The 11698-nt window shown below is 44.0% G+C and overlaps 2 protein-coding genes across 2 annotated transcripts; one reads left to right on the top strand and one right to left on the bottom strand.

Moving 5' to 3' along the window:
- Positions 1 to 4380, bottom strand: scd (stearoyl-CoA desaturase (delta-9-desaturase)). Its single transcript, XM_034570634.1, has 7 exons — positions 4355 to 4380; positions 4113 to 4214; positions 3579 to 3847; positions 2348 to 2478; positions 2037 to 2242; positions 1417 to 1649; positions 1 to 1070 (listed from the first exon to the last, which is right to left on the bottom strand). The coding sequence occupies exons 1-7, from the start codon at positions 4363 to 4365 to the stop codon at positions 871 to 873; spliced, it is 1152 nt and encodes a 383-aa protein (XP_034426525.1). The 5' UTR covers positions 4366 to 4380; the 3' UTR covers positions 1 to 870.
- A 1719-nt stretch (positions 4381 to 6099) lies between these two features.
- dnajb12b (DnaJ heat shock protein family (Hsp40) member B12b) lies at positions 6100 to 11284 on the top strand. The gene is made up of 9 exons (XM_034570632.1): positions 6100 to 6433; positions 7657 to 7834; positions 7925 to 8070; positions 8160 to 8333; positions 8781 to 8851; positions 9026 to 9135; positions 9602 to 9774; positions 9931 to 10047; positions 10156 to 11284. The coding sequence occupies exons 1-9, from the start codon at positions 6301 to 6303 to the stop codon at positions 10173 to 10175; spliced, it is 1122 nt and encodes a 373-aa protein (XP_034426523.1). The 5' UTR covers positions 6100 to 6300; the 3' UTR covers positions 10176 to 11284.
- Positions 11285 to 11698: the final 414 nt, after the last annotated feature.

Below are 11698 nucleotides of genomic sequence, written 5' to 3'. Positions count from 1 at the left end.
CATGGTTCTTAGGTAAAATAACATTTATCTTTCACTAGTAATATTTATTGGCAGTTTTTTAAGATTGTCTCCAATTACTACACAGACTAAATAAAGCATTAGTCCTTTTCTAAGTTCTGCTTTCCGCAGAGAACAACCCAGTTAGACACAGAATCAAACCACATGACCGAGGTTTCTGTTCAGTTTTTGGCAATCTGGTTGTCAAGTCGTAAAGAGATGGTCTGGGTTCCCTCAGTCATCCATCATGTGCCATATTTCATGAAAGCCAGCAACTTTGTTATAACAAAACAAAGGTGATTTTAACTCTCGCTAAACTTCGACACATCTTAAAGAGTGCTCCAAATCTTAATTTATATCAGAACTGTAAAAATCGGATGTAAACCGTCAACAAAGGCAAAAGTATCACAACTTATCGATTAAAACGTTGTTTCCTTTTTTGTTCCGGCACTTCTCATCTATTTTGATTAATAATTGAGTAACACCTACATAAAAATGGCTACATGACTGATCTTGCATGAGGAAATGCACACCAAAGTGGCAAAACAGCAGAGAATGAAGTTGACTTTTAAAACGTATCTACTTCAAATCTAAAACAACTTTGCAAGACCTTGGCCCGACTGAACAATATAGAAACTGAGGCCAAGAGCTTAGCAACATGTGTTTTCTTTTTTTTTTTTTTTTTTAAATCCGTCTTGGACAATTTGTTAAGTTACAGCTACAAAAAACCACAAAAACAAGCAAAATGTGGTCAAGGCCCTCATGAAGCTGACGTTCATCCTCTGAGGATGAGAAATGTATAGCTGTCAAAGACTGTGAAGCTTCTTCTTCTTCGGTTGTTTTCCCCTCGAAGCTAACCGCGGCGCAGCGATCTTAGCCACTCCGGTGGATCCCGTCTCCGGTGCGCTGCATCCGCGCCAGGACCAGCTCGCTGGACACTCTCTTGCGGTTGTTGGCCAGACCAAAGAAGCACATGAGGTCGATGAAACACGTGGTAAGGTTCAACTTGCATCCGAACTCGCTGGTTGCATAGTCATAGGGGAACGTGTGGTGGTAGTTGTGATATCCTTCGCCTGTAAGCAACGGGAAACAGAGGTGAGCACTTCAGTGTGAACACAAACGTTTCCACTGACTTAGGACCAGTTAATTGAAAATGTCACCAAACATGTAATGGCAAACAAATTTAACAACTTCAATGTGATTAAATCCACCAAAGAGATTATGCTATGTCAAGATAAAGGTGCATAAACGTACTTTATTCTACATTTTGGCAACACCTACTAGAGTAAAGTTCTCGTAAAGCACGACAGAGACTTGCACAGGTTTTGAAAAAACACAATGTGGTTGCTACTCATCAAATTCTTTCTTTATCTTGTTTTTTTCCCCAATGAGATCCCACTTTAGATATGTTCTCCGTACCTATAGCGCTGAACGTGACAAACTTGTTTTCCCTGGGGTTGATGTTCTTGTCATAGGGCCTGTTCCCCCACATGTGCGCGGCGCTGTTCACGAGCCAGGTGGCGTTCAGCACCAGCGTGTACCTCAGCAGCGCCGGGACGAAGTAGGCCACCCACAGGGACTCCCCCCACAGGTACCAAGGCACGAACATGGGGATGAAAAAGCACATGAGCACCACCGACAGCTTGTAGTAGCTGTCAGGGAGAGACAGCGGGTGGAGATGGAAAGAATGGAAGTCAGTATTTACTCTGTGCAACATAAACATTGAACAAAAAGTGCGCCGCTTGTCCGACATGCTCACGCCCTCACTTTCCTTCACATGACCCAGTGACTGTTTGCAGATCTCTACATGCATGAATGACATGTTGGTAGTTGTCACCTGGTTAAACCAGAATGACTAAGTTAACCTGCACTGCTTCAGTGACAAGTAAATCCAAAGTAGGTGACGTTTACGCTGTATTTGAGAAAATGGTTTCCAGTCAAAATCACCTGACAAAAGTCTAAAGTTCATTTTTTTTTACAATTATATTTTTTATTATATCTACAAGTGTAAAAATAAATCATTCACTGAAGTGACTTACTTTCTCTGAAACATGACAACTTTGTCGGCCTGCAGGTCGCTGAGCTCCAGCTTGCGTCCCTTCTCGATGACGTCCGGGTGTTTGCGCAGCATCAACCAGCCGATGTGGGAGAAGAAGAAGCCTCGGACGGCGTTGTGAGGGTCCGCGTCCGTCTCTGAATATTTGTGGTGAACCCTGTGGTCCCGGGCCCATTCATAGATATCATTCTGAGGGTTTTAAATTATGACACAGATTACACACAGTGAAGGACACAACATGGTATTTACACTGTAATGAAAGTGTGTGCCTGTAGAGCTGTTGTTTTCAGGTACCTGAAATGCCATGGAGTTAGCTAAACTAAGAAAGATCTTTAGGGGTACTGTGGCCTTGTAGGATCTGTGACTCCACAGGCGATGAGCTCCTGCAGTAACTCCTAAAGCACTTATCACAAAACAAAGTACGGCTGTGGAGAGAAATGCATAGGACAAATTAGTTCGACCACGTTATGCTGATCTGTTCCCGACAAAAGAACTGATACTGCTCATTGCAAAGTCTTTGCATCATCTTCTGTGCACTCTGAGCTCGGAGGGCAAACCCTGCGTCATGTGATCATATCAGTCATCCATCACAATATCTGTGCGCCTGAAGATTAATGTATCACCTTGTAGCTTACAAAACCTTTACTGTTTATTAAAGGCAACAAATCAGTGCATTCACACCCAAAAGCTTAAAAATGTTAATGTTTAAAATCCACCTTTGACTGAGCTGGTCTGTACTCGCCTGCTTGTTTCACAAGACAAAGCATCTATTCCACTCTCATGTAATTACATCATATCAGATGATGACTGGACGATTTAAACCATTTGATGATTGCATGTCTGACAAGTATGATGAAACTGGAAGCATTAAAATCTACCCACGAGTCCAGCCTCTTTGCTTTAATGAAAAATCTACATCTCAATATATGTTATAACAAAGTGTATGTACTGTTGTATGGCTGCAACTAAAGGTTGTTTTTCTAGTATTAGTTCACTTGTAGATTCTTTTCCAGAATAATCAATTTGCCAGTTATTTCCCACAATTCCCCCGATTATTTTCCAGACTAATAAATTTGATTTGTAATCGATTCCCTCCAACGATCGATCAATTCCCAAAATGTTTGCTGGATTGTTTCCTGCTGATCGACTGATCAACAAATCATGTCGTCTCTTCTGTGTTGTTACTTAACAGCAGCTCTCTGTTCCCCATGCAGCAGCAGCAGCAGCCTTCAGACATTAAATCTCTGATGATATGTGCCTCATCCATACTCGCCCTTATATGCAGGCTACTGGGAGGATTATGCACTGATGTAAGCGACCATGTTTTTGCATGCATGCACCAGTGGTGAGAGAGAGAGAGAGAGAGAGAGAGAGAGAGAGAGAGAGAGAGAGAGAGAGAGAGAGAGAGAGAGTGGGCCGGGCTGCTGACATAACAGCTGAGAAGATGTTACGCGGATATAACTGAAAGAATAAAAGCCCCCCCACACCCCCCGCACAGTAACAGGTAGAAGTGTTGTGCACTTACACCAGAGCAAGGTCAGGGGGGATGCTGAGGGGATGAGGAGTAAGCCGTACGCGGCAGCTAGATGCAGGACGGTCATCAGGAGGACGTTCCTCCACACGATGGACCTGGGGGGTTTGGGCCCCTCTTTCTCTTTGTACGTGTGATCCACGCCGTCTTCTCTGGGGGGCTCCGGGGGGACGCTGCTCCCGCTGCCGGACGTGCGCCGCTGCTGCAGCGGCTTCTTCTCCAAAGCCTCCGCCTCCGTCATCGTGGCTGCGGTTCGGGCGATGCTGTGACACGGAGGAGAGAGAGAGAGACACGTCGGTGGAGCCTCAAACACCATCCACACACGGTGTAACAATAAATGCGTCCATCTTTAAATCATTATTATTGTTATTATTCCCGCTATCCAGGTTAGCTAGCTAGCTGCGTGGATGTGGCGATGATGCTGTTGACTTCTCGCCGAGAGACGACACTCGCCGGCGGTTGCGTAACGCTGATGTTACACCTGTGGAAAAACGGAGGGATGAACGGCGGAGGGAAAGAACAACTCACCGAGAGACGACAGAAGAGTGGAGATGCGTTTTCTCTCTTTCACCGGGAGTGAACGGCGGACACGGGGCAGCCTGGTGAGTTGCACGCGGAGCTCCAGAAGCTCTGAAGGGGAGAGGGAAGCTCGTCAGCGCCGCAGCCGAGAATCAATGGGAGCCCGGGCTGGAGGTGTGAGCGGCCAATCAGCGCGCAGAGCTCGCCTCAGCCCCGGCCTCTGATTGGCCGCCTGTTTATCTGCTGTTCACCTTTTATTCATTGGGCTGCCAGATGTATATTTACCTCCGCGCGACGCTGGCAGCTGCACCGCTGTCTAGACACGCAGTGACTTCGCCGTGGGTCCGATCACGCGTGGATCTGGAGCCACGCTCACATGAGCAGGCGTGAAAACAAATAAGTGATCATGTGGCACTGAGACATGTTGGGTACTCGCTGTTCTACTTGCTGCTCTTACAGGAAACCTCTGCCCGCCCACAGGGAGAACACAGCTGTGGCACGTCACCCTCACCCCCCCCCCCCATGCAAATACAGAAAATGCCCAGAGTGATGATATGTTAAACTCTTATATAGACTCACGTGTTCTATAGGTGCTGGGTTGATATTTGAAGTGAAAAGAAGTAAATACAACCTCTACAGCAAACACAATAAAATGAGGCTTTCTGCAAATCTTTCAGATGCTTTTCCAGAGTAATCGACTTGACGATTATTTTCCAGATTAATCAATTTGCAGATTATTTCTAGAGTAATCGATTTACAGATTTTTTTCAGAGTAATCGATTTGCATATTACTTCCCAGAGTAATAAACTTGCATATTATTTTCTAGAGTAATCAATTTGCTAATTATTTTTCGATTTGACAACTATTTTCCAGAGTAATCGATTGACCAAGGAATTTTTAGACTAATCAACTTTCACATTAGCCTAGTTTCCAAAGATATCGATTTGCCGTAGATTTTCTAGACTAATCAATTTGCAGATTATTTTCCAGAGTAATCGACTTGCCGAGGATTTTCCATGCTAATCGACTTTCACATAATTTTTCCAGAGTCATCGACTTGCAGTTTATTTTCGAGAGTAATCGACTTACCAATGATCTTTCAGACTAATCAACTTTCACACTATTTTCCAGAGTGAAAGAGTTCGACTTGCCAAGGATTTTCCAAATCAATCAATTTGCTGATTATTTTTCCAGAGTAATCAACTTGCAGATCATTTTTCCGATCTGCAAACTATTTCCAGAGTAATCGATTTACCAAGGATCTTTTTAGACTAATCAACTTTACACATCACACAATTTTCCAGAGATATCGATTTGCAGATTATTTTCCAGAGTAACTGACTTGCTAAGTATGTCACTTAAAGCATCGTTACTTTCTCTTGTTTTTACAAATTGTTTATGAATCTCTACTAAAAAGGAACGTGAATGATTTTGATTCAAGTAGTGAATTACAGACTAAAGGCTCTGCACTAACTACTTGGTTTGTGAAGACTGTTTGCAAACCAAATTACAAGGGACAATAAAGACCACCCTTTACCTTAACCCTTACTATTTATTCCAAATGGTGTAAATAGTCTATTAACTGAGTCATGGGTTGATTACTGAACTATGCATAGTTCAGATAGTCCAGAGTCTGCTGTTGTTTGAAATGGCTGTTAACATTTAGTGAGTTTAATAAATCAAAAAGACTGAAAGAAACACAAAAAACTGAAGAAAAATATTAGACGAGATGAAACAGTTAGCAACGAAAAGCTGGAACATTTCACATAACAGTTTCATGAACTATGAAAAAGGGGAAAGGACTCAATATGTATTGACTTGTTCATACTCAGGGATTTACTTTCAACATTTGTTGCATGTTTTGATATTTTTATTTGAAATAAAAACTTAACCAAGAAGAAAACTCGTGTTGTTGCTCACTCATGTTCACTCCTCAAGGACCAATCAGAGGGCTCATCTGAAAACAAGCGGTTTGTCTCCATCTAGTGGAGAGACGAGGCGGCGCAGGGAGCGGACGCTGTCATCACATCGCGCAAACGGGCTCGAACGTATTTCCAGAGGCTCCAGACTCCAGCAGCAGCATCACAGCTCCGACGGCTTCATGTCACCGGCCGACGGGATCCGCAGCATCCACATGACGGCATCAGCAGGCGCCTGTATTTACTCCTGCTCCACTTATCTGCTGCTGCTGCTGCGATGGAGGTGAACAGGGACGAGGCGGAGCGCTGCATCGACATCGCCACTGCGGCGCTGACCAACGAGCAGCCGGAGAAGGCGCAGCGGTTCCTGGAGAAGGCGCAGAGGCTGTTCCCGACCGAGAAGGCCAGGGGTGAGTCAAAATGGCCGAGCTGGAGCAAAGGGAATCAGGGGGGAGCTGGGGAGTGAGGGTGAAGGGGGGGTGCACAGCAGCAGCAGCAGCATCACCTGCAGCATCACCTGCATCGTCCCGGATGAGCCGGGGCCTCGCGTAGACCCTCCAGCTGCAGCCTCTGTGTGCACATAGCAGATTGGGTGTTACAGTACATTTACAATGACAGTAACCTGGTGGTAGTTAACTGTACATGAAACAGTAGACAGGGAGTCAGTGATGTCACTTGGCTATTGGCTGCTTGTTTTTTATTAGAAAGCTAAACCTAGAGAGTCAGTTACAGGGCAAGAAATACAGCCAGTTGTCTGACAGCCAGTTGTGTTATTACATGAGATGAGATGAGATGAGATGAGATGAGATGAGATGAGATGATCTTTTAATGGTCCCACCACTGTGAAATAAACCGTGTTGCAGCAGCAGCAGAAAAAGGGAATACACTCACTAAAGGTAATAATTATGTAAGAAATACAGTATAAACACAAGGAACCATAAAAGATAAAAAATATGCACAATGCACATGTTAATATTATGTAACATATATGCATACTGTGTTTATTGAGTTTGCAATGTATGCACAATTGCCTGCACACACACTCCAGCTCCAGAGCAAGAGGGAGGCTGCAATGAGACACAAGTACGCCTACACACACTCACACTCACTCACACTTACACACACTCACACACAACCTTTAAACTAAACCTGGATCCTGTAGCTGCTCAACGAATGTGTGTTAAAAAGTGAGGACCAGCCCAAATGTCCTCTCTTACCCAGAATGTCCTCACTCTGCCATGTCTGTCTTTGGTCCTCACAACGGCAGAAGTCGAGTCTCCAATTAACCCATCCCCCAATCCGCATGTGTTTGGACTGTGGGAGGAAACAAAGGCAGAAGTAGCAAACACAAGTACACACAAAAAATAATGATGATTGTATGAATATAAGGATTTTACTTGCATATCATCCACAGTCAAAGAAACCTACAACACATTCTTAATATTAGATTGCTGAGGCTGCCACAGTTTCTGATATTTCATGGTATTTACTCTTAAAGTGTTTCTGGACCTTCCTGTTTAATCTGACCAGATCAAAACAGGAAATATCTTTCTATTTTTATCTCTCTATGCAAGTGTGTTGGATGCCTGCATATATTTTAATGCTCACAATGGTGCTTTTGTGTTGGTGCTAGTGCTGCTGGACCTAATAGCCAAGAATGGATTCACACCCAGAGCAGGCAGCCACTCAGACTTCGGTGGGCGCTCGGGGCCTCGACAGCGGCAGACCACCGGGGAAGATACGAGACCTGAACAAAAACCCTCAGACGCCTCCAAACCCTACACGGCGGATCAGCTGGAGGCCGTGAGGAGGTCAGACCGACTGACACAGAGTTCACTCTGCGGGTATACAGTATGTTCTCCGTTTATATGGAATCTGATGTGATGTGTTTTTCTTCACAGGATAAAACAATGCAAAGACTTCTATGAAATTCTCGGGGTCCAGAAAGACGCGCCTGAGGACGAACTGAAACGATCGTACAGAAAACTTGCTTTGAAATTCCATCCAGACAAGAACCACGCTCCAGGGGCCACAGAGGCCTTTAAAGGTAACATGCATGAAACTCAATCAATCATCAGAGTCTGTTCTCTGTGATGCTCAAACACAATGTGACTTTGTATTTTTCCTTTCCACAAGCTATCGGGAACGCGTACGCCGTCCTGAGTAACGCTGGCAAAAGGCAGCAGTACGATCAGTGTGAAGAAGAGAGGCAACATCCGTCCACACACGAGCCCAGTCAGGGAAACTTCGAGCCAGACATCTCACCTGAAGACCTCTTCAATATGTTCTTCGGAGGAGGATACCCGTCAAGTGAGTGCCACTGCTACACTGTGTGCTTTCAGACCATAGACTGTAAATAAAGATGGACGACATTACAGCTCCACAAAAGTGAAGCCAAAACGCATCCATCGCCCCCTGGTGGTCATAAACCATTCCTCCTCCATGTTAATAGATTGACCAAACTAAAAAGTCAAAATGTAATTTTATGTTGCTCTTATCACACAGATTTTACTCCAAGTGTTTATTTTGGTTTTAATTTGTTATTTGATGCTTTAAATACAGGATGAAACATCATAATTGACAGACTGACTCACGATTGTTCGTTCAATCATATATACGGAACATTTTGGCTTCATTTCTGGATAGTGGGAGGAAGTGGGGACGTGTTGTTGACCTTTATAAACAGTCTATGTTTCATTCCAGGTTAAAGAGGTTATGATCTGTATGTTAAGTGCCACGTGTGCTACCTTCATCCAGGTACTGCTAACGTGTACGCTAATGGGCGGATGCGTCCTCCAAGGAGAGAGCGACGAGACCGACCGCGAGATGTGAGTGGGATGTTTTCCTTTCTAGCTCCTGCAGCCTGCAGACGTGATGTAATGTTACTATTTAACAGCAGAGGGAGACCTTGAGTCATCTGTGATTTTTACCTCTGCAATATTCAAGTGTCGGCTTTTTTAAAAAAAGAGAGAGGTTGGAATGATGTCATGTTTCCTCTGCAGGGGGGTCTCGCTCTCTTCGTGCAGGTCATGCCCATCCTCATCCTGGTTATTGTGTCAGCGCTCAGTCAGATCATGGTCAACACCCCCCCCTACAGCCTCAGCTTCAGGCCGTGAGTTTGAATCCTGCCCTGAAATAACACTGTCACACGGTTGTTCTGCAAATTTACACCTAAAACAATTATCTTCACGTTACATACAAATTCTGTGTAATCAAACCATTGATTGTTCGATTTTCAGCCAGTTTTTGAACAAAAGCAATTTGAAATGTCTCAGGTTCATAGATTTGTTTTCATGTTACTAGTTGTTTTGCAGCCTCAGATCTATTGTGACTTGTCTGTTTTAGAAAGAACGGTTCGATATCGCCTCCTCTTGATTTGCTGGCTCCGTGTGTCTGGCCTCTCTCCATGTTTCTCCCCTGCCTTTGTGTTCCTGATACACTTCTGTCATTTCTGGCCCGTACTCCAGCCGTTATAATCAGAGTCGTGCTCACAGAGACAGACGGTGCCAGACCTGTCAACCTTGTCGTTGTCGGTCATGTGTTACGCCGCTCACACTTTTGTGTTATCTCCCGTGCAGGTCAGCAGGTTACACCCAGAAGAGGCTAACCGAGCACCTGAAGGTGCCATATTACGTGGGGGAGCAGTTCTCCAAAGAGTTTACGGGGATGAATCGGAGGAATTTAGAGCGTTCGGTGGAGGACGATTACATTTCCAACCTTCGCAACAATTGTTGGAAGGAGAAACAACAAAGTACGTGTGCCAGTAGAACAAATCAGACTGATTCCTTTATTAAGCTGTAAATATTGACTGTTGGTTCTGCCAGTTCTGGGCAAAGGATTAAATGACATATTCTCTTTTTTATCACCTCCCTCCTCTCTTATGTCTTTCATGAATCGTTTCCTGCAGAGGAAGGCATGTTATACAGAGCTCGCTACTTTGGAGACTCGGATCTGTACCAAAGAGCGCAGAGGGCTCGCACTCCGAGCTGCGTCAAGCTGTCCGAGATCACGGCATCACAACACGGTGATGAAGCTGCTTTCATATTCAAACACAAGTATCCAGAATCAAACCGAAAACTTTTTGTACAGAGGCCACCTGCATATTCATTCATTGTTTTCTTGTCGTCTCTAGGTTTCCCTAATCAATACTGAAGTTTGCTGGCCGTAAATAGACGAGCTCTACTATTTGGAGACTGACAACGACTCAACGAGCAACACAAACAAACCAGCAGCAATCTGCATCGAACTGAACTGAAAACAAACTGGATGAAACTATGAATTTTATTATGTCAAGTTTAAAATGTAATATTAACATAATGATATGAAAAAGGAACAGCCACTGAAAACAGCTCGTCCCCCTGACAAGACGCCGGTCTGGAAAACCTCCACGTCCCAGTTTTGCCTGGAAGCCGTGACCCTGGCAGAGCTCACTAGTTTTTTTGTCTCCTTCTAAGAATGCAGTATGAAACGCCCCTCATTTCCCTTAAATTGCCATCAAGCTGCATAGATATATGTTCTCTAATGTGCCTGATTTTTTCCCCACCAAGATCCATGAATTATTTCCTGGGAAAACATCGAAAATGTTGAAAATGAAAATTCCTGGATCTTGATTTTCTGGATCTGCACAAACATTCACTGCATTGGGTTTAAACATAAGCTCCTCAGCGGATGTAACCGGGGGAGGGGGGGGGGGTTACATGCTGTATGGATGTTATATATGTAGCAGATGATTAGATACCACAGCGAACGCTTCCTCTGTCATTTTAAACAGTCAAATCAGTCCCGGAGAGGAGTCTGGGGCTGGATTTTTGCTTGTTTGACTTTAAATGCGCATTGTGAAACTATGCAGGAATAATGTGAAACCTCTGATGAATACACACTCATGTCCAAGGTTTGTCGAGACATGTGAAAACTGAGATCTGTCTTCTTATTCTGCTGTGTGTCGGTGTGTGTGTGTGTGAGAGAGAGATAACAACTATGAAATGTCCCTTTACACTTTGCCTCCTTTAATTATATGAAGGATAGAGTGATATAATGTACTGTAAACGCCAAGAGTGAGAGACGTGCCTACCCACAGAGAGGGGCTTTCACCGGTTTTATTGTTGAAGTGTACTGTCCCATCTGATGTCCATCTTTTTGTTCATAGAATGCTATTTATTCTCTGTTTTAATTTTTTAGTTAAGAACAGATTATCACACAGAACCTTTTTCCACCATGTTTTTAGTCCCGGATGAAAAATAAATGTGGATGCTTGAAACGTGTGGGACGCGACTCATTTCTCGGGAGCAGAATGTGGAAACAAAAGCTTGAGTCAGCACTAACCTCCGCCGGGCTGGCTCACAGACTGAAACTGGGAACTGGAAACATGGCTCTGTGCACGTTCACGTTTTTGGGTGACGTGCAGAATGTGCCAGTCTGTTTTTGGCAGTTGTTGCGAAATTTACTTCCACACTTTTGGTCATTGTTGTGCATGACATGTCTGGTTCAGCTGACGTTCATGACGAAATAGCTGAACATTATTACTCACTTCAAATAGGTTAGTGCTAGTTTCATAAAGGTTCTATGACTGTTTACTCAGCAGATTGGAGCAAACTTTTCCACTGCTTATATATAATAATTAATATATTAATTTACACAATTACCATAGGAAACATGAACCAGGATGTAAAACTGCA

The sequence above is a fragment of the Hippoglossus hippoglossus genome, chromosome 19, assembly GCF_009819705.1.
Source record: "Hippoglossus hippoglossus isolate fHipHip1 chromosome 19, fHipHip1.pri, whole genome shotgun sequence".
Taxonomy (NCBI): domain Eukaryota; kingdom Metazoa; phylum Chordata; class Actinopteri; order Pleuronectiformes; family Pleuronectidae; genus Hippoglossus; species Hippoglossus hippoglossus.
The sequence above is the reverse complement of the archived record's forward strand: the minus strand, read 5'-3'. Positions and strand labels throughout refer to the sequence as shown.